General features: G+C 53.9%; 1 protein-coding gene across 9 annotated transcripts in view; it reads left to right on the plus strand.

Annotated features, from left to right (window-relative positions):
• Positions 1-25,562, plus strand: part of CACNA1B (calcium voltage-gated channel subunit alpha1 B) — a 196,188-nt gene that overhangs the window by 53,753 nt on the left and 116,873 nt on the right. For 6 of the 9 annotated variants that reach the window (XM_041725818.1, XM_041725820.1, XM_041725821.1 and 3 more), the window contains exons 7-13: positions 3,762-3,865; positions 6,604-6,719; positions 7,319-7,375; positions 8,403-8,495; positions 15,870-16,079; positions 20,079-20,191; positions 24,074-24,186. In XM_041725818.1, coding sequence (XP_041581752.1) covers positions 3,762-3,865; positions 6,604-6,719; positions 7,319-7,375; positions 8,403-8,495; positions 15,870-16,079; positions 20,079-20,191; positions 24,074-24,186 — 806 coding nt within the window. The remainder of the gene's footprint in view (positions 1-3,761; positions 3,866-6,603; positions 6,720-7,318; positions 7,376-8,402; positions 8,496-15,869; positions 16,080-20,078; positions 20,192-24,073; positions 24,187-25,562) is intronic. The other 3 variants (XM_041725819.1, XM_041725822.1, XM_041725824.1) reach the window with 1 other exon arrangement.

Below are 25,562 nucleotides of genomic sequence, written 5' to 3' on the forward strand. Positions count from 1 at the left end.
AAAAGAAACCCTGTGTCCATTAGCAGTCATTCCTCATTCTTCCATCCACTAGCCCTTGGTAACCACTAATACATTTCTGTCTCTATTAGTCTATTCCAGACATTTCTTATAAATGGAATCATATAATATGTGGACTTTTGTGTTTCTAAGGTCCATCCATGTTGTAGCAAGTATCAGTATCTCATTGCTTTATCAAATATGATTTCATTAAGCAGATATGCCCTGATGAAAATTTAGGTTGTTTCAACTTTTTTACATTATGAATCATGCTACTATGAACCAATATGTACAAGTTTTTGTGTGGAATATGTTTTTAGTTCCCTTAGGTATATGCCTAGGAATAGAATTGCTAGCTCATATGGTAACTTTGTGTGTAACCTTTTGAGGAGCTGCCAGACTGATTTCCACAGTGGCTGCAGCACCCTATATCCTACCAGGAGTGCACAAGCATTCTAAATCCTCCACAGTCTCATCAACACTTGTTATCATCTGTCTTTTTAATTTTAAGCATCCTAGTAAAATTAAAATTTAATTTTAAAACATCCATTTATTCATTCATGATATAAGTGATTTCTATTATTTTCTTTACAGTGTTTTATTAGTTTCAGGTGTACAATATAGTAAGTTAAGAGTCTGTTTCCTGGTTTGTCTTTCTGTTTCTTTTTTTTTTAATTTGCTCATTTTTTTTTTTTAATTCTACATACGGATGAAATAATACGGTATTTGTCTTCTTGGACTGGCTTATTTCACTTAGCTTAATACTCTCTATCCGTGTTGTGGCAAATGGAGAGATTTTATTCTTTTTTATGGCTGGATAGTATTCCATTGAGTGTGTGTATGTGTGTGTGCGTTGCATGTGTATAATCTTTATCATTCATCCATCAGTGGACACTTGGGCTGTTTCCATATCTTGGCTATTGTAAATACTGCTGCAATAGACATTGGAGTGCTTGTATCCCTTTGGATTAGTGTTCTTGTATTTTGGGGGTAAATACCTAGTAGTGCAATTGCTGGATTGTAGGGTAGTTCTATTTTTAACTTTTTGAGGAACCTCCATGCTCTTTCCCACAGTGGCTGCACCAGTTTGCGTTCCTACCAACAGCGCATGAGTGCTCCTTTTATTCAACGTCATCAACAGCACCTGTTGTTTCCTGTTAAAATTTATTTTTTTAAAAAAGATTTTATTCATTCATGAGAGGCACACACACAGAGAGAGAGAGAGAGAGAGAGAGAGAGAGAGAGGCAGAGACACAGGCAGAGGGAGAAGTAGGCTCCATGCAGGGAGCCTGACGTGGGACTCGATCCCGGGTCTCCAGGATCAGGCCCTGGGCTGAAGGCACCGCTAAACCACTGAGCCACCTCGGGCTGTCCTTAAAATTTAATTTTAAATTTAACCAAACAACCATGAAGTGAAGTGGTGAAGTGGTGTTTCATTTTGGCTTTGATTTGCATTTTCTCTAATGACTTATGATATTGAGCATCTTTTATGTGCTTATTGCACCACTTATATGTCTTCTTTGGAGAAATGTATATTCAGATTCTCTTCCCATTTTAAAATTGGTTAATTTGTCATTTTTTTATTGATCTGTAATTTTTCTCTCTATATTATGATGCTAGACCCTTATCAGATATATGATTTGTAAATATTGTGTCATATTCTGTGGGTTATCCTTTCACTTTCTTGATGGTGTCACTTGAAGTACAAATGATTTTTAAATTGATGAAGTCTCATATTTCTATTTTTTTAAAATATTTTATTTATTTATTCATAGACACAGAGAGGGAGGGAGAGAGAGAGAGAGAGAGAGAGAGGCAGAGACACAGGCAGAGGGAGAAGCAGACTCCATGCAGGGAGCCCGATGTGGGACTCGATCCCACATCTCCAGGATCAGGCCCTGGGCTGAAGGTGGTGCTAAACCGCTGAGCCACCCGGGCTGCCCTCATATTTCTATTTTTATTTTCACCATTATGCTTTTGGTGTTATAGCTAAGAATTCATTACCTAATCCAAAGTCATGAAGCTTCACTTCTGTATTTTCTTTTTACGAGTTTTCTAGTTATTGTTCTTGTCTTTAGGTCTGTGAGTATTTTTCAGCCTTCTCCTCTTTGTCCTGTATTCTGCTATTCTGAGGACATGAATGTTAGATCTTTTGTTAATAGTCCCACAGGTTGTTGAGATTTTCTTGTTTGTTTTTGTTTTTAAATCCAGTTTCTCTCTGCGTATCAGACTAGGTAACTGCTCTTGTTCCCTTTTACTGTTCACTGATTTTTTCCCCCTTCTCCATTCTGATGCTGTGCCTTTCCATTTAGATTTTTATTTTGATTATTGTGGTTTTCAGTTCTAAGTTTTCCATTTGGTTCTTCTTTATATCTTCTACTTGTCTGCTGATACTATTTCTTTGTTGAGACTTTCTATTTTTGAGTGTGTTTCAACTGTGTACATAATTGCTCTTTAAAGCATTTTTATGATAGCTGCTTTAAAGTCTTTGTCTGATACTTTTCTCATCTCTGTCATCTTAGTGTTGGCAATATGCACCAGTCAGGGTTCTCCAGAAATACAGAACCAGTAAGATGTGTATATATGTATGTGTGCATACATAGATATGTATGAAGAGAGAGACTGACCAATTGATTAATAGAAATTGGCTCTTGTGATTATGGAGGTTGGTAAATCTAAATCTGCAGTTCAGGCTGGCAGGTTCAAGACCCGGGAGAGATGGTGTTATGGTTCTAGTCTGAAAGCCAGCAGGTGGAGACCCAACAGAGCCAATGGTGCAGATGAAATCTGAAGGCAGTCTACTAGAGAATTTCCTTTTACTTGGAGGGTAGTTATTATTATTATTATTTTTTTGTCTCTTCAGACAACTGATTGAATGAGGTCTACCACCTTATGGAAGGCAATCTGCTTTACTCTATCATTAAGATGCTAATCTCATCTAAAAACACATTTACAGAACCACCCAGAATAATATTTGACCAAATATCTGGAGACCCCATGGCCCAGTCAAGTTGACACATAAAATTAACCATCATGGCATCTATTGATTATCTTTTTTCATTCAGTTTGTGGTTTTCCTGGTTCTTGGCATAGCAAATGAGTTTCAGTTAAAAATTGGACACTTGGTATCATATCATGAGACCAGGCTATATAAAAGTCAAAAGATTTGGGAGATGCCCTTCCTTGCATTCTGTTTTTGGATCATACATGAGTGCTGGCTTCTGGCTTAAGCCAGGCACATGGTAAAAACCGTTCCTGGGGAACTTGTAGGCTTGCTCTTGATATGGGGGAAATATGGCATAGGGCTCACTGCCTCTGAGCTATGGAAGCTACTATAGACAGATTAGATTTGGGCCTGGGGCCTGTGGGCCCCATTCAAGAGAAATGTCTTTAGAGCTGACTTGTATGTCCAGTAGCCTGGGAAGAATGAGGAAGGTATCTAAGCGGAGGCCAGGCATGCAGCCTTCCAGGTATCTTGGAAGTCTTTGGTTCCCTGGAACAATTCCTTAGCTTTTTAGCTTTGTTGGGCAGTGACCAGGAGTGCTAATTGTCCTTGGTTCTTTGAGAGCTCCAAGACAGCTCCAAAGAAAGCCCTGTGGGGCAAGGGCAGGCAGATCTCATGTGGGCCCTACCTGGACCCCCCAATATCTGAATTCTCCCTGCCTAGGCCCTGCCAAGTTTTTGAGGAGGGGTTAAGGGCACATCTACAGCCCAGGCTATGTGTCTTGTCCACCTGTTTTTCCTCATCTCCTTTTTGCTTGCAGACAAATGATGCAGCTGGCAACACTTGGAACTGGCTCTACTTCATCCCTCTCATCATCATTGGCTCCTTCTTCATGCTCAACCTGGTGCTGGGTGTGCTCTCAGGGTAAGAGGCCCTGTGGGCTTGTGTGCTGCCTGCCTGCCCCTCTGTGTTCTCAGGCTAAGGGGACAGGTGGTAGAGTCAGACAGGGGCATGTGTGATGTCGGGGCCTGGCCTGGCCTCATGGCCACCCTTTGTGGTGGCCACTCCCACTATCCTGAGCTCTGGCCAGCCTTTCCTCTGTGCTACTATGCTGACTCTCTCTTGGCCTCCTTACCTCCATCTCACCCTTGGCCTTCACCTTGGCCCCTGATGATGGTGGAGGGGGTGCTCCTGGATCTCACTGGGGTCCATGGTGGGGTTTGCTGGCAGCCCTGGTGCCTAGAGGATCCTCCCTGGTAGAGTGGAGAGTGGGGAGCAGACCTATATCCTGTCTATAGTGGTCACTGGGATCCCCACCCTAGCTTTGGCCCCTGGCTTGCTCCTCCTCTCCAGATACCTTTCTATGCTGAGCTCCTACAGGAGAGAACCAGAGAGGGTGAGGGGTTGGGATTCCTTTCTGAAGGGAGGTGGTTCTTGACCCCACAGTGGGGCCACTGGCTACAGACATGCTGGTGCTTAGGGGCACATGGGGCTGGTGTTTGGGGATTCCCCCACTTCCACCAGTCTGGGGAAGCTGTGTAGGGAAGGCTTGGTCTGTGCTCTGTCACCACCTTGGTATCATATTGGTATCAAGACATGCCATAAAGACTGGCATGTCTTTCCGAGCACCTCCATAGGGACAGGCAAACCCACAGCCCAGTGAATGCATGTAGAACTTCTCGTCTGATGGAATTGCATGATTTGAGCTGCACAGGGAATCCAGAGGAGGCCTGGGGCTCAGAGAATGCCCAGGAAAGGGCATTTACATTGAGACCCAAAGGGAGACCAGCAGTGAATGTAGCAAAGGAGGGGAAAGGGTGTCCCAGGCAGAGAAGAGCTGGAGTAGAGGCTCTGGGCTACCCAGAAGGACACAATGTGTGCTGCAAGGGTGCTTAGAGCTGGAACCAGAAGGTGTGGAGGGGAGAGGGTGCTGGGGCTGGCAGACGGCAGTCTTGTGTGGAGCGTGGGCTCTGTGCTGAGGACAGTGCACAGTGGGGAGGTGGTAGGAACATGAGTGGGTTCATGGTGAGTTGGGAGAGCAGCCTGCTTGGGGTGTCTTTGTGCGGCTTACCCTGAAGAATGTGCAGAAAGGACTGAGGGGTTGAGGCTGGGTGGCTCCTCACTGAGCAGGGCCATGAACTTTGTGGCTTCCCAGCCTCTTCCCACCTGTGAGCATCCTGGCCTCTGAGGATGGGGTGATGTGGGATGGTTTTCCCAATTAGTCTCAGCTGAGCCCTCCCTTGGCCATCCAGGCCCAGCAGAGGGACTCCCGGATTCTCCTTCAGGTGTGGGCAGGCTTGGGCACGGCAAGGCCCCTAGTCAGTGCCTTGCCTGTGGGCCCCATGCTGGCTGCACTCCAGGCGGCAGTAATTAGACTCGGCCTCTAGAACCAGACTCGGGGAAAGCTTACCGTGCAGGCTCGGTTCAGCCATGGCTCTGGGGACTCTGGGCAGGAGCTGCTGGGAGGACTGGGAGAGCACAAGCCCTGTGCTCCTTCATGCCACAGGCTGTCATCCCCAAAGCATCTGGGAGGAGCAGGGTCAGTAATTTCTCTTGTGGCTTTTCCTAGCAGTGAGGACTGAGGCCCAGGGAGGACAGGCTGTTGGCTGCCATGTAAGAAGTGGCTGCTCTGTGCAAGGCAGAGATGGCTGCAGCGTTTTTTTTGCTGGGGGCTCGCAGACAGACTCAAGCGGTGTCACTGTGCTACCCCTGCACCCCTGGCCCGCCTGCCCTCATCAGGCTAAGGCAGAGAGCCTGGACAGAGGGGAGGCGCCCTGTGTCACTGCAGATTCGGGGCTTGGGAGGGATGAGAGGTCCAGGCAGGAGCTGGCTCCTCTCGTTGCCAGGGTTGCCATAGCTCGGGCCCTGGTAGACACTGGTCATGGGCTTGGGTCAGTGCTGTCCAGAGCCAAGCTCTCTCTTTCTTGCTGCGGCTGTGTGGCCTGCTGGGCTCTAAGCCCAGAAGCTGCCTCTTCTGGAGGAGAAATAGTCATTCAGCTGAGAACAGACATCACTGCTTTGGTGTGGGTGTGCCCATCTGTCCTTTGGGGACCTGGTCTTGTCCCAAGCCTGGGCTGAGAGGCTTGCCATGCTGGACACAGGGTGCATGTGTGCATGGGTACTGGGGTGTTCTCATGTGCCTGTAGGAGCCTATAGGCTGGGCTGGGAGGCTGGGCTGGGGTGCTGAGGATGAAGGTGGGCAGATATCTCTCTCCTGGTCACTGTGAGCCTTGCAGCTTTGGCTGAGGTGGCTGCAGGGGCTCTGGAATGTTTTCCTTCCATGCCTGGCTCACCCCCATCCAGTCCCTTCTGGCTCCATTCCTGTCAGCCTTTCCCCTCCCAGCAAGGGCTCCGGGTCTGAACCAGCAGAAGAAGCAAAGTGCCAGTCCTCTGGGCAGTTCTCGCACAGAAGTTCTCTGTGGGATGGCCGACGGCAGGACCCAGCCTCGGAGGGTGTGCCCTTGGCCTGTCCTTGTCTCTGGCACCCGCTCTGGGGGCTGAAGTGCTGTCCCTGTGCGGGAGGATCTGAGGAAGGAGGGGTCAGGTTGGCAGAGGCTGTGGTGATGTGGCCTCCTGGCCCCGTCTGCCTCTGTGTCATGGGGCTGGTGGCTGTGCTCACACTCACCTGATTTGCTTACTTTTCTGGCCCCTGCACAATGCAGAGAGTTTGCCAAGGAGCGTGAGAGGGTGGAGAACCGCCGGGCGTTCCTGAAGCTCCGCCGCCAGCAGCAGATCGAGCGGGAGCTCAACGGGTACCTGGAGTGGATCTTCAAAGCCGGTGAGCACCAAGGGCTGCTGCTATGTTTGTGGCCCCCCCACTGTCAGGGCCCTGGGGAGGGTGACGCCAGAGTAGGGGAGGGGTGCTGAGACATCTGAGGTGTGTTCTTATGTGGCTCTGGGGACGCTGGCCTTTGTAATGGAGGCTTCTGGCCTGGCCCAGCCAAAGGCTAGTTTCTGCCTGTCAGACTCCAGTGCCCTGCCCTTGACGTGAGCCTGCCCTGTGCTCCATGCCCTGGGGTTCTGACTAACCCCCTCCCCGCCCCGCCCCGCCCCAGACCAGCATTCCTTCCTCCATATGGGGTACCTGCTGTGCTTTGTCACCTAGTGGGATGGCTGCTCTTGGGGGGGGGGGGTGATGGGAACATGGAAATAGGCCAGGCCCCCCTCAGGGCACTGTCTGCGGGACATGTAGAGGGTGTCTGTCCTAGTAGGAGATGCTCTGCCATGAGCCCCACAGGCTGCTGGAGCTATTAGGGCTGAGAAGGTGAGATCCTGCAGCAGAGGGGCACCTTCATCTTTGTGTGTTTCTGGGTAGCGAGCCCCGGTTGGGGGGTAGGGACGGGAAGGCTTCAACCTGAGGCTATGTGTCACTCGCAGAGGAAGTCATGCTGGCCGAGGAGGACAAGAATGCGGAGGAGAAGTCCCCCCTGGATGGTAGGTGACCACTGTCACTGCTGTTAGCAAGATGTGTGTGCATGCTCGCACGGGCGATGCATGATGCTCTTGATGCCATCTGTCACATCATGCACGGTCCTGGGTGGAACCCTATCTGGAGGTCAGTGCGTGCTCCTGGGGGCTTGTGTGCAATGGACCAGAGTGCATGCAGCTGCTGGGGGGCTCAGACACCTGCAAAGTGTCAGCCTGGGACCCAGAGGAGCCCGTGCCCACAGTATGGTCCCGAGAGCTGTGTTGTCCAGTGTACTTGTAAGTGCACTGCAATCACATACAAGTGAAAGTCCTGTTCCTTGGGCTCACCCACCACATTTCAAGTGTCCCATAGCCAGATGGGGCTCGAGGCTACTATGTTGGTCACTATAGATGTAAATCATTTCCATCATTGTAGAAAGTTCTGTTGGGCGCTGCAGCTTCTAGAAGCTTTCCATCAGGTTTAAGCCAAGCTGCATCTGTCTGCAGGGCTCAGGATGATAGGGCTCCCATGCAGCCCTGAAAGGACTCCTGGCAGTCTGGGGCCACTGAGACCAGGGCGGCCAGTGTGGCCATATTCACCAGTCAGGCTACTAGCACAGCCTCAGTGGCGGGAAGGCTGTCTTCTTTTTACATCGATGCAGAGGCCAGAGAGGTTGGCCATGTCTGCCATTGCCTCTGTAGAACCTGCAGCTGGAGCTTTAACTGGTCTGCGCTGGCCCCTCCGCAGGCCTGATTGGTCCCTGCTCCCACCTGGCCTTGCTGTGTGGGCTGCTGGATGACTGGCTGCAGCTCTGGCCTTGGCCTGATCTCCCTGGGAGCTGGGGCTTCCCTCTGGCAGCAGTGTGGAGAAAAGGAAGGTGGGATTCTGCTGCAAATCCCTGTCCCTTTTGCTCTAAAGACCCAGAGGGGCTCCTAGGGGCCAGGATGGGGGACCCCGGAAGACGGACACACCCTCAGCTCAAGGACAGCCCAGCCCTGAGGGGGTCACTTTGTACTGGCTCATGCCGTCCCCTCTCCCCACCGTTGTTTAAAGCAGTGTTGAAGAGAGCAGCCACGAAGAAGAGCCGGAATGACCTGATCCATGCCGAGGAGGGAGAGGACCGGTTTCCTGACCTCTGTGCTGTTGGTGAGTCCCTGAGTCCTTCTAGCTGGGTGGTGTCTGTCCGGATGGGGTATAGAGGATGCACCTGGCTTCCTGCCTGTCCCCTGGGCTCCCCAGCCCTCAGGGTCCCTCCTTGCCTTCCTCCTGCATCCAGGCTCCTGGCAGCAGGGAGAGCACCCTCTGCCCTGCTGTGTGTGTCCCACTCTCCTTCCTGCAGCCAGTGAGGGGGAGTATGTACAGCTCCTAGAAGTTCCCCTGCCCACTGCTGCTGCCCCTGGCTATGCCACCCCTGTGTGGACAATGGTCCACATGTCCATACATATAAATCATGGTCCCCCCTACCATGGGGACTGAAAGGTTCTCCCAGCCCCTGCCTGCCATCCGTGCTCCTGGGCCTCTGGCTCCGTCTGCATCTCTAACAGTGGAAGAACAACAGTGGTTAGTTTCATCACTCGGAGCTGCTTTGGTTTCCATCCCGTGGCTGGTATGCCAGGCCTTTCCCACCAAGCACCCTGTTACTACATGTTCTGGGGGTCTCTGCCTCAGCAGTTGGAGAAGGGTGTGGGTGGCAGGGAGCAGCTCACTGAGGCACCGGGTCATTCACTGTGCAGCTGGTGTTGGTCTCCAGCAGTGAGTGCACCACGGTCAAGGTCTGCTCTCCTGGCATGGTCACACTTACGAGCACAGTTACTTGTGTGTCTATCAATCTATCCATGTCCTGTGTCTCTTTCCATCTACCAATCTATGTATCACTTATCATCAATCATCTATCAATCTATGTATCTATTGATTCATCACCTGCCAGTCATCATCTATCTATCTCCTCTTTTTTTTCTCATTCAGGCCCACTGAGCACCTGTCAGTAGCTTGGGACCTACCCATTTCTCACATAAATGCACACATGCACGTGCACATACACGCATGTAGAGTTCTGAGACCTTTGCATGTTACAGAAGTGTTTTCACACGGATTCTCAGTACGAGCTGGAGACCACACCCCCAGAAGCCTGACTGTCATTCAACCTCAGCAGCGGCTGCATGGTGCTCTGTGGGGTCACTATAGATCGTTGGGCTGCTCTCTGTCCATGGCCATTAATTTATTTTTAGATTGTTTTATCTTCATCGTGAAAACTGAACCCTGTAAGCACCTGTGCTTCCTTCCGAGGGCTTCTGTCCCTGCAGTGGCTCCTCACGCCTAGCATGCCCCCTCCAGTCCGTGCCAGGGCCACGTGTGATGTCTGCTGGCTTGACGCCACTTTGATGATAATAAAACGATGTTTCTTTTTTTTTATTTTTATTTATTTTTTTTTAATTTTTTTTTTTAATTTATTTATGATAGTCACAGAGAGAGAGAGAGAGAGAGAGAGGCAGAGACACAGGCAGAGGGAGAAGCGGGCTCCATGCACCAGGAGCCTGATGTGGGATTCGATCCCGGGTCTCCAGGATCGTGCCCTGGGCCAAAGGCAGGCGCCAAACCGCTGCGCCACCCAGGGATCCCTAAAACGATGTTTCTTTAGGACTGCCGTTCTCATTTCACTCACTACCAGTGATTTGTGAGTCTCTTTTTAAACGTCAATTTTCCCATTTGAATCTGGGTTTTGGTGATTCTTCATATATCCTGTTCATTTTTCTTTCGGGTGGTTTGTGTTTGCTAATTAATAAGAGGCTAATGTGTGTGGTGGATCGGACTTTTGTTACAATTTTTACAGATTTATCACGTAGTTATATTTAAATACCGAGTTTACCTAGTTTTTATTCTGATTTTGTAGCAATAATTGGAATGATTTTTTAAAGTCTTTTTCTATGGCTTAGAATAATTTAATAACATCTAGCCAATGTGTTCTTCAGAGGTGAGATAAAACTGTGAACCCAAAATTAAAAGAAACTTGGACCAGTGTTATAAATCATGCTTTGTGAGGAAATCTTCCATTTTTTCAGCGTTTCACACTCATTTCTGTAGAGTCACCTGCACTTTTCTCATCATTCTCTTCATCTGTCCTGTGTTCAGCTGTCACCGTGTGTTCATTCATTCTCTCAGCAGATTTATTATGAGCCCATGGTGTGTGGGTCGCTATTCCCGATGCTGGGGCAACAGCATTGATCAGGATGACAGTGCCCCTTCCTCTCGTGGTTTTTCCTCCAGGGTGGCATCAGATCACAAGCAAAATAACAGGAAATGTATGCAGCGCATCACCCCCGGAAAAGGGCAGAGTTGAGAAGGGCTGGGAGGGCTAAGGGGCTTGGGCGTTTAATGAGAAAGGCCTCGGAAGGACCCTTGGGGACAGTTAGAGTCCTTGCCTCTGGGTCAAGCTGAAGGAAGCGAGGAAGTCAGAACATTCCAGCAACAAGCAGGAGGGAGCAGCACAGGTGGAGACCGTCAGAGAGGCCTGTGTGGCTGGAGAGGCTGGGGGCTCAGTGCCACGGGGATGAGGTCATGGGAGGTGAGGACCACTGGAGGGTGTGTGGAGGGGAGACGCTGCAGGGCCCCAAGGGAAGGAGGCGCGGGAGCCTCGGGGTCTGGGTGCTTTCTGAAGGCGAGCACACGGGGTGTGCCGCCCAACGTGTAGTTGGGGGAGACTCACTCCCCCAGGGGTCAGGGCTGGACAGAGGGCTTGGGAGTGTGGGGGGCGCACCTGGGGGGCTGGACAGAGAGGCTGTGGAGGGGGCCTGGGGGCACACCCGGGGGGCTAGACAGAGAGGCTGTGGGGGGCGGGGGGCACACTGCGGGGCTGGACAGAGAGCCCATGGGGGGCCAGGGGGCTAGATGGAGAGGCTGTTGGGGGGCAGGGAAACACCCAGTGGTGAGGGTTTGGGCCTTTGGGGCCTGGACCTGCCACATTGCTCTTGTTCTTCTCTGCTTGGCAGGCTGTGGTCTGGTTTACAAATTTGGATCACACATACCTGATAGGCCTTGACTATCACCTAAAATCTCCCGATTTTACACTTCCTGTCTTAAATGTCATGACATCCACTTGGATCTTCATCAAGTTCTACATTATTTTGATTGACTTTATTATTACTTTCCCAATTTCTTCCAAACGTGCAACCTGTTCTTTGTCTCTTCTTTACCTGCGAGGACACAGAGGCAGTGCCGCCCCTCTGCCTGATGCCTGCGTGGTGGCCTCTCTTGGCCTAGACCGCAGGCTCCGCACTTTGCATCCAGTTCAGTTATCGGCCCTGCTCACTGTGCTCCCCCCTCCTCCCCCCGCGCCCGTGGTTGGAGCTTCTTCACTGTGGGGTCTTGTGTCCTTAGTGACAGGATTCACCATCCAGTCCGTGAGGGACTTGCTCTATTTGCCATCAGCCTGCCCCTGTGTGCCCCAAAAGTCAAGATATGACCTGCTCTGCCTCCCCCTTCCTGCCCCACTCCCTCTCCCTCCCTGTCTGAGGACTGTGGCCCTGGGCTGTCCTCAGTCTCTATGGCTGCTACTCCAGAACCCTTGGTCCTTATGGTTGCCGCCCTCGCAGAGGCGGCTGCTCTCGCGCATGGGGTTGGTTTCAGAGGCCCTGTCCTGCAGCTTCCACAGCCTCTGCTCTCCCGGGTGCTCCTCTGTGCGGCCTCCTCCTGCTCTGTGCTGTTGGCCTCACCCCTGCTGGCAGGGTCAGGAGCCTTCCTTTACCCCTCACAGAGTGCCTTCCCATTGGTGTAATGAGCTCATCTCCTTTTTGGTTTTGCACCTGGAATCCCAGTATTTTTGGTCCCATCTCCACTTGGCTCCTGTCTCACCCTGTGTCCCTCACGGTTTCTGCCCTCATTGAACACAGCTTATGCTTGTCCTTCAGGACTCTTCAGGGTTTTAAGACAGAAGCTCCTTTCCTTTCATCTGCTGAAGGGAATTTACTTTTTTCTCCAGAAAGTCTCTCCTTTCAGTTTTCTGTTGATAGGTTTGGTGCTATACTTCCGTCCCTGGGATTTTGCTTACTTTTCCTCTGGGGTCCCCATCCGGGCCTCAGACCTCAGCAGTGGCTGGTTGGGGGCTGGTTGGGGACAGGTTGGGCATGGGCTGGAGAGAGAGGAAAGACACCTTCTCCATCTGTCCATATGTCCAAGCACGGTCGTGTCTCGGGCACTGGCTTGTCACCCCTCCATCCACCCTGTCGCCAGCATTGTTGCTTAGGCCCCATGTGCCAGCCCCCATGCCATCGTCCATTGACTCCTACCCAACCCGCGAGGTCCAGGTTACCTGCCATCTGTGTTTGAGTGAGGACTCTCTAGGCTGTGTGACAGGTAGAAACCTGTGTGCCCAGGGCAGGGGGGACAGGGCTTGTGTCTCTGTGGCTTGTTGTTGAACATCACTTTCATCATCCCATGCTGGTGAGTGTAACGGCTGAGCAGGAAGGAGACGCACATTTCTCCTCCGTCCCTTCATGGGCCTCTAGTGGGGTCACTGAGGGCAGGGATGGATCTTAGTCCTTCTGTCTTCTCACTGCCGCTTAGGGCCTGACACAAGACTGTATATGTTGGTGGAAGGGATGGGTACAGGGCCAGCATAGATTTTATGTTAACTAATGAACTCCCTTTTGAGCATGAGGGAAAGAGATCCAGATGTTGCGTTCAGTCGAACATCATTCTCACTCATGTTTAACTGCTGTCATTCACAGGTTGATTTGATTCTTGATTTCTTCTAGCTTGATGATACGTTCTTTTCCTTGAAATAAGCCTTTTGATTATAAAGAATATACACTGATTAAGGTAAATATGGAAAACGCGCAATGTGAGGAAAAGCAGTCCTAGTCTCTCACGGTTTTCCCTCCCAGAGCTACAGTTCTGACATGACGTGTGTCCGTGTACACGGTGGACCCCTGCTTTCACCAAAGAGCTGGGCCGGACTCACTGTCCAGAGCTGAGCTGAGCACACACTGGCTGCCTGCTGGGAAAGGCTGTCCTCCGGGGCCTGCACCTGTCTCCAGAGACCCAGTGCCTGTGTGGTGTGTGCCTGTATCTCCCTGTTCCCTGACCAAGTGGAGGCCAGGAGGCTGCAGGTCTCTGTCCTTAGTTGTGCCATGGCATGTGTGTAGAAACACCTCTCCCTCGGGACAGAGCAGGGAGCACCTTGTGCAGTGCCGGGGCTCTCGCTCCCCATCCCATCCCTTGAAGTGCGCTGTGAGGGGATGGGCGGGCCTTCGAAAGCTAAGCAGGGGTGCGTGGTTTTACACAACTGTGGCTGCAGACATCACTGGGTTTGCCTTGACAGGTGAAGCTGTGTGGTGGTTTACATGTGGGCTTGGGTGGGCTGGGGGGGTCAGAAGCTGTGGTAGGGCAGCATTCCTGTGAGGCCTTTTGCATGGCAAGGGCTCACTGGTTCTTACTGGGCAGGTCCAGTGAGCCAGGTGGGGATGGCCATGGAGCCTCCCCTGGAGAACTTGCTGCTTGTCTCGCTGGCTATATGTGTACGCACAAAGTGGTTCATGTGAGTCACATGTCCCCTTTACCTTCCTTCCCAGAGTGACCCTGTGTGTGCTCACAAGTGTGTCCCTGTATGATTCCATGAGTGGTTGTGTATTTGACAGTGAGGTGGTCAGGGTGTGGGTATGTGCTCTGCAGTGTATGTGTGTGACTTCATTTCTAAATATCTCAGGAAGTGTTGGGACATCTGAGCCTGTGGGTTCTCCAGGTGGACCTGTGCATGGCTCTGCACATGTGGTCTCTCCTTGTCGGGGCTGCTTGCCTGCCTTCCTTGGGGCCCTACTGCCATTTTTGAGGAGGGAGTAGGTGTGTCTGGCTGTGGCCTTGGCACTTTGCAGCCCTTAGTAAGGCTGGCCAAGAGGTTTTGTTGAATGAGGTCACTCTGACTAATTGGCAGTGGCTGGTGGCTGGACATAGACTGTGAGGCTGTGTCCTGGTTTCTCAGGAGGCTGTGATGGGGCCATGTCTTCCATGGGTATAGATGAGGTCTGGCATCTAGGGCACTGTGAGGGTCCTCAGAGGGCTGGCTGATGGATCCTGTCCTCTGGGCCCACTTTCTGTGTTTGGGGCTGCTGTACATAGCATCTCCCCACCCATGCAGCTGGTCAGCATACAGATAAGTCTCTCCAAAGACCTCAGGGCCTGTTCTCATTTCAGTGAATTCAAGGATACTAGTCCCAAAATGCTATTAGTGTGCTACCAGAAGTCTGGGTGCGCACACACATGTATGTGCATGTCCATAGGACATCGCAGGACACACACACACACATACTCCACACCCTCATCTGGGGACCTGAAGCCCATGCTGAGAGACAGCCATGCATACTCACCACCCACCCTTGGCTCATTTGTCAAGGAGTACGTGGGGCTGAAGTGAGTGCCTTGTCCTCTCCTATCCTCACAGAATGTGTGGTCTGGTCTGGAAGCAGGGCACAGAACAGGTCAACAAGCCAATATGGGGGCAGATGGTGTGAGTAGTGATTATTGCTGGGGGGCCGATGACCATATTTCAGAAGGAGCACCCACAGAAGGGTGTTTTATGGAGGTGCCATCAAAGTCCAAGTGTGAAGCTGAGGAGCAGCCAGCTGTGGAAAGAAACTGGCAGTGGGAAGCATCTCACATTTATTGTCACGGCAGAGCAGAGGGACTATGCACATGGAGGCATGGGGAGGCTGTGGTAGCCTCATAGGCAAATGTTCCAGAGACCATGTGAGGCTGTGTCTCTGCCTCCCCTCTGCCTCTGCACCAGGACAGCCGCCGTGGACCAGAGGCAAACCAGGGAGCTTGGCTGCGTTCTAATAAAAGTACTTAAGAATAGGTGGCCAGGGCTCCTGAATGACTCAGTCAGTGAAGTGTCTGCCTTCTGCTTAGGCCATGATCCTAGGGTCCTGGGATCGAGCCTCATGTCAGACTCCCTGCTCAGTGGGGAGCCTGCCTCTCCCTCTCTCTCTGCTGCTTCCCTGCTTGTACTGTTTTGCTTGTATTCTCTCTCTTTCAAATAAATAAAATATTTTTTAAAATTAAACAATATATTTTAATGTTTTATATTTATATACTTAAATTATAGAAATTTAAATAATATTTAAATAATTAAAAAATTAAAAAATAGGTAGGCAGTGGTTGCTGATCCGAGTTGAAGAGAGAGGGAGGCCCACAGAGGGGTTGGGATGGCTGGGGCTGCTGGAAGGTGGCCTGGGGTGCTGAGGCCATTAGGAGCCTAGTGACTATGGGGACAAGGCTCTTGGTCCCCTCATCTGTGACATGGGATTGCGGTCAAGACCCTTCACTGGATGTGTAGGGGTCATCAGCTGAATGCCAGTAGCACACAGGGTCTGACACACATGGTGCCTGCAACCAGGACTCGGGCCTTGGGCTAGGCCCGGGCTAGGACAGGTGCCCATGGGAGAGTTCTGAGATGGGCGGGGAAGCGTGTCCATGAGGCACACGTCTGTGGAGGGAGAGTGTGTCCTCAGTGACCCCTTCTTCCCCCAGGATCCCCCTTTGCCCGTGCCAGCCTCAAGAGCGGGAAGACGGAGAGCTCGTCGTACTTCCGTAGGAAGGAGAAGATGTTCCGGTTCTTCATTCGGCGCATGGTGAAGGCGCAGAGCTTCTACTGGGTGGTGCTGTGTGTGGTGGCCCTGAATACTCTGTGCGTGGCCATGGTGCACTACAACCAGCCACAGCGGCTCACCACGGCGCTGTGTACGTAGCTGCAGCCTGGGCCTCCCCCTCACCTCTTCCCGAACCACCTCTGGTCTACAGCCTGGAAATCCTGGTTCACAGCCTTTTGCCTTGGAATGCCCTGGGTAGGACCCCTGCACTGACCAAAGGGCCCCAAGGGCCTCTGCTGGGGCCTGAGCTCCCCGTCCCAGGTGGCAGGAGGCCTAGCTGGTTGGAACGGGCTATAAACCATCTGTCAGTGTGGTGGGAAATGATGAGGGGTCCAGGGCACCCTGGGAGGAGGTTGATGGGGTGAGCAGGCATAAGCCAGGCCAGATGGACCTGTGTCCTCCCTTGTAAGGGCCTCAGACCTGTGGACCAGGGCACTTAGCCCCTCATTCCAATCTGCCACAAGGCTAGAGCTCCCTCCCAGGACCCCTGAGGAGAAAAGAGTCCTGCCTCCTTGGCTCTTCCTGGGCTCTTCCTGGGGCTCTTTCTGGGCTCTTCCTGGGCTCCTTTGGTTGTCTGCACTTTTCATTTTGCTTGTTGAACCTGTGTCTGAGACCAGGGCTAACTTACCCGTGTTGATGAGCCCAAGGATAGGCCACTGGAGTCTGAGTCATGACTTCTCTTGTTACATTTCCAAGGAGGAGAGGAAGGTGACCAGGGTGGTTGAGGCCGCTTGCACCTCTGCAGGAACCAGGGATGCCCTTCCAGGACCAGCCCTTCACGTCCTAGGGCTCTGCAGGTCATGGGGAGCCTGGTCCTGGTCTGTCATCCCACCTCACGAGATCTCAAGATGAAGGCTTGTTGGTGGTTTCTGTTCTCTGGTCAGGGGTTCCATCTCCCATTCCCTGGAGGTCAGCTGCATTCACCCTGCTTGGTATCTGGGGCTGATCTGGAGCTGGTGGGCATAGGACCTTTTTTGGGCTCCCATCAGGGCCTTGCTTTCACCATGGGGGTCCTATATGCCTGCAGCTACCCTGAGGTGGCAAGAGAGTCTTTTCTCCAGAGAAGAACCGTCCTGGACCTGAGTTCCCTGGTGGGCCAGCCACACTCCCCTCTTTCAGACCACAATGCCTGGTCAGCTCTAAGCAGGAGCTTAGGCAGCTCTGGAAGTGTTCTTAGGAGCTCTAGACTCTGATGGCTCCACAGGCCACTTACACATGTGGGTGGCGGTGACTGTTGGGGATGCAACGCTGGGCTATAGTTTCTCACATTTGTATAGAGATCTCTCATGTAATGGGGAAGGGTGGAGAGGAAGGCGGAGGGGCCCAGGGAGCTATTCCTGGGGCATCCAGGCCTTTCCTTCCCATGGTGCCCAGTCAGTGTTGTGGTTATTCCTTGTTTCCTGGGGATTTGCCACCCGAGGGGCAGGTGGGAAGCTGCACAGCCTGGCCACCCGTCTGTGGTGTGGGAGCATAGGACTGAGAGTGCCCAGCTGTTGGGCCTGGCCCCAGATCTTCCCTCTTGCTGCTCTGTCTTTTCTGTGGTTTTCTGAGTTCATGGCATTACCAGGGAGCTTCCAGGCTGGCAGGAGAGGTGGCTGCATGCTGGGTGTACATACCTCTGCTCAGCGTCCTGGGCTCCATCCTCGGTTGGACTGGAGCTGAGGAGGGCTGATCTAGCCAGGAAGGGCAAGTCTTGCAAGGGGTAGAGGCAGTGGCAGAGGTAGGAAGGGGGTGCCCACCAGGACTAGCAGCATTGGAGCTCCCCACAGGGCACTGCCCTGAGGCTGGCCACGGTGCAGACAGTGAGTTCTGTGCACCGTGGTTATCTGTCCAGCCAGGATCCACCCCTGCTGCACCTCTAGAACCCCCAAAGCTTAGCTGGTGTGTGTGTGGGGGGTGCTGTGCTCAAACAGGCAGCCGGCTGTTGGGCTTTGTTGTCGCATGAGCCCTCTTGGTCCTGCAGGTCACCTTGACCACCCTCTCCTCTGCCCCTTGGGTCCCCTGGCACATGGAACAGTGTTCACATCTGCCTTGGCTCCCCCTTGGCATGCGCCTGGAGAGAGGGGTCATCTCTGTTTCCTCTTTAGGTTCAAGGCAGCACCAGTGCCTGGGAGTTGAACGAATGATTCAGGAGTGAATGAACGGATAGTGAGCATATGAAGCCAAGGGTATTTCTTCCTCAGGAGAGTGAGAGGGCTGGCAGGACTGCTCCCGTTTCCTGAAGAAGTCGCACCTTCGGCAGGTCCTGGGCTTGCTCCTCGTGGTGCCCTCACTGGATCTCCTGGGAGCAGGATCAGTGACCAGGCAGCTGAAGTTCCAGGGCCTGGCATGTGGGCAGCTGGAAGTCCCGTCTTTGTGGCCTCTTTCTCCAGGGCCTGAGGTCTTCCTGTGGGGGTGCCCCAGGGCACATGTGGAGAGGCTCTGGGACTCAGCAGCCATGGATCTTGGCAGGTTGCTAGGGCATTCTGAGCTGGACTTGGGGGCATGGTGCTGTCCTCCAACCACCCCTCATGCCTGCTGCTCCGCACAGCCAGGACCAGTGTTCAGTCATTCAGACCTGGCTGGAGTGGGTTCTTCTGCCCAGGTTGGTGGACATCTGTGCCTGGCACGCTGGCTTCTTGGCTCCTCCAGGGAGTCAGCTTTGCCTTCTCATGACAGATCCCATGCATGGCCGGGGAGTCACTGACTTGTTGGTTGGCCTCAGAGGCCAGGCTGATTGTGTGAGTTGCTGCCAGGAGCTGATTATCCATGTAGTCAAGGCAGAGGAGGGGTTCCCTACCTGAGACCTCAGGCTGTGCAAAGGGCTGCGTGGGCAGCAGGGCTGTGCAGCATCTGGGCTATTGCAGGTTTGCCCCTAGCAGAGGCTGCTGAGTGTCCATAGCACAGTGCTGGTGGAGAGCTGTGGAAGACAGCACACGTTGGGGTCCCTAGGGTTGGCAGGAGGTGTGTGGTCTGTTCTACCAGGAGGTGCTTGGGGTCTAGTTTCCCAAGTGATCTGAGTACTAGAAGCCGCAGGGAGGCTGGACTGATAACTTTCCAGGGAGCGGACTTCTCTGAAGCTAACCGTCCATTCATGCTCATGGCCTGGACCCTCTGGGGCCAGCCCTGCCCACGCTTCTGAGCTGCCCTGGGGCTGCAGGTAGGCATGGTCCCTGTGGGCTGCTCTACAGAATAACATGCCAATGCCAACTCCACACTCGTGGGGAAGGATCAAAGGCAGTGCCCTTGTTCTGGCATCTGGCATTCCTGGTTTGGCTGGAGCCAGGGCCCGGCTGTGCCTCGTGCTGTCTGTGGCTTTGTCTGGCTCCTGGACCAGCTCGGCCTGGCTCGGGGTCCTGCTGTCTGTGTGTCTGGATTCCCCAGTATTGCCCTTAGTTCCAGTGCAGCCAGCACGGCCTGCCTTTGGCTCCTAGGCCCTCGAGGGTCCATACCGCTGGTGGCAGGACTCCAGGGTGAGGCAGGAGGGGCACCTGCAGGAAGGTGGAGGTGACTGCAGGAGCCTCTGAGTGCCTCACAGAGTGAGGGGGGCATATCCTCCTGGCCCCAAGCAAGCGTTGGCCCTCCTGGGAGCCTCAGGCTGCCTGGCCAGGCAATGCTCATGTGCCAGGTGAGCAAAGGTCACAGCAAACACGATGATGTGGGGTTTTGAGGAAGGTGTCAGGGAAGCTCCCGCAGAAATATGGGGCAATTCTGATGAGGAGGCTGAGGGTCTCTGTGGTGCTCACAGCATGAGGCGGGGAGCAAGCCTGAAGGTGGAAGGACAAGTCCAAGCCCATCCTCCGGTGGGTGCTGAGTGGCACCAAGAACGCACTCCTGAGCCCGGGCCCAGGGTCTCGCCTCCTGCATGGCCATGCTGTAGGCACTGGATACGTACCACGTGTCAAAGTGGAGCCACCATCTGTGTGTCCCTCCCAGTCCCAGTTGGTTCATCATTCTCGTTCTGAGCTGTGATTCCCCAGCTCAGGGGCCACAGACTAGGCTTGCAGGGCTCAACCCTGGGAAGCTCAGAGGTCTGGTGTCCTCCAGTCTGGGCTGGAGCCAGGTGGGAGGAGGCTGAGAGCTAATCCCCCTCTTCTCCGGCTTCTCCTAGACTTTGCAGAGTTTGTTTTCCTGGGTCTCTTCCTCACAGAGATGTCATTGAAGATGTATGGCCTGGGGCCCAGAAGCTACTTCCGATCTTCCTTCAACTGCTTTGACTTTGGGGTGAGTAGGATCCTCAGGTGCTGGCCTGGGGTCCCGGCAGGTCTGTATCTGGACTGAGCGTCCACACAGCCCCTCCTACCATGCTGTATCCGCGTGTGCTGTGGGGTCTGTGCAGCAGGACCCAGGCAGTTGAGCATGCTGTGACCCTGTGTGGGTCAAAGAGGGAGGGGCCCTTGACAGAGAGGAGTCCAGGCCTGATTTACGGGGATGTCAGCTGCAGGACATCCTCCTCCCTGCCTCTGGCCCCGTCTATAGAATCTCAAGGTCAGCTTAAGGCACTGTGGCCCCCTTTGTGCCTGGTGCAACCATCTTTTAAATATGCTGCTGTTTTGCAGAGGGCTCAGTGTTCCCAGTGGAGCTTCAGGGGGGTGGGAGCTGGCTCTGGGCAGCTTGGGCACCTGCTTAGGGGTGGGCGGATGGGGGCTTGGCGGTGATGCAGCCTTCCTCGTGGGCCTGGCTTGGGTCCCTAAACAACTTCTTTGGGCCTGGGAGTGCTCACAGGACTCGCTGGGACAAAGCCCAGGGAGTGACACAGGCCCTCCCAGGCCAGTGGAGCGTGGACACCTCCCCGTGCCGAGCCTGGAACCCAGGGGTGAGCTCTGACCGGTGCAGGCTTTCCAGAAGTGGCATGCCAGCCCTGAGGAAGGCTCCCACCTCCGCAGAGTCCTGAGAAGCTGGTGGGCAGGGGGCAGCCTGGACACAGGTAGAAGTAAAACCTCAGCTCAGAAATTCAGCATGGCTTTGACTTTTCCCATCAGTGGAGTTGATGCAATGCTGTGTCCACAGGGGAGGCAGCGGGGACCCGGAGGCCTGGCCCCAGAGCCTCAGGTGATGCCCCACGGCTCTGCAAGGTCTCAGTGGGGAGGGAGGAGCAGAGGCTTCCCAGGCTGTGCCCCAAGCCGTGGATGCCATGGTTCTTTCTGGGGGAAGGTTTCTTGTCCTTGGCCCACTTAGTTACTGGGAAAGACTGTGGGGCACGTAGGCCAGAGGGACCCAAAGGGGTTAGGGGATTTCAGAGGATCCTTGATCTTTCAAACATCTTCTGCTCCAAGCTGACTGGGTCCTGGGCCGCGGCCAGGTTTGCATGTAGCCACACAGAGTAAGCATGTGTCGTCTCATGGTTCCTATAGGTCAGGGGCCCAGGCCTGGCTCGGCCACAGGCCTGTGGTCCAGGGTCTCTTAAGGGGCACAGCTGACAGCCAGGAAGCCACAGCCTCATGACGTGATGAGCACTGGAGAATTTGCTTTTCAGTTCCTCAGGAGGCTATTGATGGGCCTCAGGGGACTGGCTTCCATGCTCACTCACGTGGTCAGTAGCAGGCCTCAGTCCTGGTCACACGGGTCTCTCCCCGGGGCTGCCTCATGTCCTTATAATCTGGCAGCTTGTGACCTGACACACAGACCGAGAGTTCCTGAGACAGAGCCGCGGAAACCCAGTCTCACAGAGATGATCAAACTGTGCCATTTTCTTTGTTCAGAGTGAGTCACTTGGCTGAGCCCATGCCCAACAGGGGTGGGGGTGTTACCTGGGGTAATGACCCCCAGGAGGCACAGGGCACGGGGGCCATCTTAGAGGCTGCCTGCCGCAGTCCATGCTCTGGACCCCAGTGGCCCAGACCCTTCCCCATGGGAAACACATGCATGTTCTCCGGCTTTCCCAGCACGTTGCATCCCAGCATCAGCTCAGGGTCCAGGCCTCATCATCCAAGCCAGGCCCAGGTGTGGCCGAGGGTCCTCCAGGATGGCTGCTCAGCCCCTCCCCACCTGCGGACCTGTGGAACAAAGGAGACGAGCTGTCACCTGCACAGTTGTTGGAGGGGCTCAGAGGAGCTGCCATAGGCGTTCCTGCCCAGAGGGGACCCACGGTAGGACCCACAGGGAGTCTCTGGAATCTGGCTGGGAAAAGTCAGAGACCCTGGGACTAGACCTTAAGGCCTGAGAAGCTTTTTGGGCCTTCAGCTGGCTTCTGGATCACCCTTTTTGTTCTAGAAAAGGTAGCGAGTGTTTTCAGTTGTGCAGGTCTCTCAGCCTGCTTCCTGCCAGTAGGATTCCAGGATCCAAAGGCCTGTCGTTTTGTCTTTCGCCCCGAGCAGGGGGCATTTCTGCAGAGCCAAGTCTTCTCAGAGCGTCTGGGTGTGTTGTGGGTCTTCCTGGAGGTTGTTGCACCCAACAGAAGACGTACCTGAACTCTGGGGATGGGCCCTTCCCTGCAGGGTCCCATGGTGACACAGCTGAAGCCTTGCTGTTCCTGGGGCTGCCGTGCAAGACCGTCTCCATGGGGCTAGAATGTGGGACTGGACGGTACTCTCGGGCGCCTGCAGCACCCACTGCCTCTGTGGACTGTGTCATTTCTGACCTTGGCATCCTTGGCTGTGTGGCGAGGCTGAGTATTTCCAAAGCCAGCAGGTCCTGGTGGACAGCACTTCCTTCCTCGCACATTGACCATAAGTGGCGGGGGACCCAGGCCGTACCTGCACACTCTATGTGGAGATCCAGAGCCCTCATGGTCAGAGTGGCACACTTTCTTCTGCTCACAGAACTGTGGGCGACTGTGTGGCCGAGGTTCCTGCCAGGACACAATAGGGCACCCACCCTGTGTCCTGCGGATGTGCAGGTGTGGCCTCCGCGCTCCCTTGCAGTCCAGAGCCATGAGTGGTGCGTCTAGGGCTGTGGATCTGACATGCCACTCAGTGCCTGCTCTGGCTCCCAAACCACTGCTGTGTTGTTCAGAGCTTCACTTCTGTCTCCAAAATGTGCATTGCTTTTCTCTTGACATGTAACAAATCACCCAAAGGGTTAGTGGCTTAAAACAGCCAACACTTGCTCTCTCTTGTTTTGGTGGTAGGAGCCCCCGGCTCCTACTGCCCCACCATGCTGCAGCAACTGCAGGCTCTTTGGGTGGGGAGCTCACGTCCAGGCTCCTTCTTGGGGCCACTTAGTCCCTAGCCACAGCTCCTCGTGTCCCACCACACAGCAGCTCTGACCTGCAGCAGAGCTGAGTACCCAGGAGGAAGCCGGTCCTTGTAACCTGATCTCAGAGGGGACAGCTCATCACTCTGTCCCGTTCTGTTGGCTAGAAGTGAGTCACTGGGTCCATCCCAGTGAGGGGACAAGGCTGTCCAGGGGAGCACCACATACTGGGGGTCACGGTGGGCGTCTCAGGGGCCATCTGCTCCAGGGACACGTGGGGACAAAGTCTGAGGGTTAAGGAAAACGGTAAGAACATGGACTTAGGAAACCGGAAGCTCCAGCCCCAGACAAACATGGGATGCTGTGCGCCTGCTGCAGGAAATTGGCGGAGCTGCTCAGGGTCACCAAGGACAGGTGGCAGCATGCTCATCCCCTTTGTCGTGCTGCCCAGGGTACAATGAGTGCAGCTGTTGGGCTGTCTGGATGCCAGCAGGACATCGGATGTGCTCTAAGTGATGCTGTTGTGTTCAGTGTGGAAAAGTGTGCAGAGGAGGGCTGTGAGCTGGGGTGAGCCATCACCGGGGCACCTGCCAGAGCAGATGTGTAGGGTCCTAGACCAGTGGTCACTATACCAGAGCCTCCAGTCATGCCTGGGGCCTGGGTCCTAGTACGTCACCAGCTTCCTGACCCTGGGGGAGAATGCTGACATTGAGCTGATGTGATTTGCAGTTGGTCAGTCAGGGAACCCATCAGGCCGCCAACACTCCATGCCCTGGACACACTGGGGGGCACCTGTTGGGGGACGGATGGCCCCAGGACTGTGGGGGCGGAGCTCCCGAAGGCTGCAGGAGCTTAGTGTGAAATGTGCATCCTGTGTTGTGGATGCTCACAGAGGGACTGCAGCTGCTGCCTCCAGATGCGCACGTGTGGGCTGGTGTGTGTGTGCCTAAGGCTGACCCTGTCTCCCTGCAGGTCATTGTGGGGAGCATCTTTGAAGTGGTCTGGGCGGCCATCAAGCCAGGAACATCCTTTGGGATCAGTGTGCTGCGGGCACTGCGGTTGCTGAGGATCTTCAAAGTCACAAAGTATGTTATCCACGTGCTCCTGGGTGAAGGGAGGAGGGACACAGGCCACACGTGAGACTGGCCAAGTAGCGTGCTTGCTCCTGAGGGCTCATGGGGCTGGCCTTGAGCTCTACTATCTGCAGTCTCTTTTTGTGCTTGTAATTGGCTGTTTTTGAGGTTTTTTAAAATTTTTTTTTAAATTTTTATTTATTTATGATAGTCACAGAGAGAGAGAGAGAGAGGCAGAGACACAGGCAGAGGGAGAAGCAGGCTCCATGCACCGGGAGCCCGATGTGGGATTCAATCCCAGGTCTCCAGGATCGCGCCCTGGGCCAAAGGCAGGCACCAAACCGCTGCGCCACCCAGGGATCCCATAATTGGCAGTTTTAAAGCCCCTGCGCAGCATGACTGTTTCTGTCACAGGGCCGTACCTGTTCTCAGGGTGGTTCCCCGTTGGCCCCAGTGCTGCCACCAGGGTTCCTGGTTCTCTAGGTAGCTTGCTTCCCACAGTTTCATACTGTCCCCTCTTCTGAAACCAGCAGTCCCAGTCAACCTTCAAACGATTACTTGGCTTCATAGTTAACAGAGAAAATAGAAGTTACCAGAAGGAGGTGTTTTTTATGGTCTAGCCCGCCCCCGCACCTGGCCACCTGCCTGTGGCCCCAGCCCTGCAGAGGGAGGGAGGCCTCAGCTGACTCTGCCCTTCTCACCTGAGCCGGCATGGCTCCCACGTGGCTCCCACACCCAGGCCTGCCTTCCCCACCCTGTGCCTGACGCTGCCTTGCTTAAGCCGTGGCAGGAGGATAGGCGCCAGGTCTGTTTTCAGTTCTGTTCCACTTGGTTCTTCACGTGACCCTGGAGGCCATTTGCTCCACTTTGTCTGCGAGGGGCAGCAGCCCAGGGCGAGGGTGTGGTGCGGTTACCGAGAGACCACTGTCTACACCAGGGCCTGGGGGTGGGAAGACGGGGCACCCCACGGCAGGACCTCCCCTACCCTGAGTGCCTGGACCCCTGTGCTGTGAGCACACAGCCCACACACGCTCTAGCACGGGGCTCCATGCCATATCCCCAGCCATGGGACCCAGGGAGCAGGCCTGGCTACACTGGGCCTGTGTGGGAGGCCTTGGGCCCTGGGTCACCCCTCCAGTGACTTTCAAAACCTCTTATCTCCCCGGGGTAGACAGAAGTTCTTTTGGTCCTTCCCAAACTGTTTATTTGTTTGTTTGTTTGTTTGTTTGTTTAAAGATTTTATTTATTTATTAATGAGAGACACAGAGAAAGAGAGAGAGAGAGAGAGAGAGAGGCAGAGGGAGAAGCAGGCTCCATCCAGGTAGCCTGACATGGGGCTCGATCCTGGCTCTCCAGGATCACGCCCTGGGCTGAAGGTGGCACTAAAC

The sequence above is a fragment of the Vulpes lagopus genome, chromosome 12 (assembly GCF_018345385.1).
Source record: "Vulpes lagopus strain Blue_001 chromosome 12, ASM1834538v1, whole genome shotgun sequence".
Lineage (NCBI taxonomy): Eukaryota > Metazoa > Chordata > Mammalia > Carnivora > Canidae > Vulpes > Vulpes lagopus.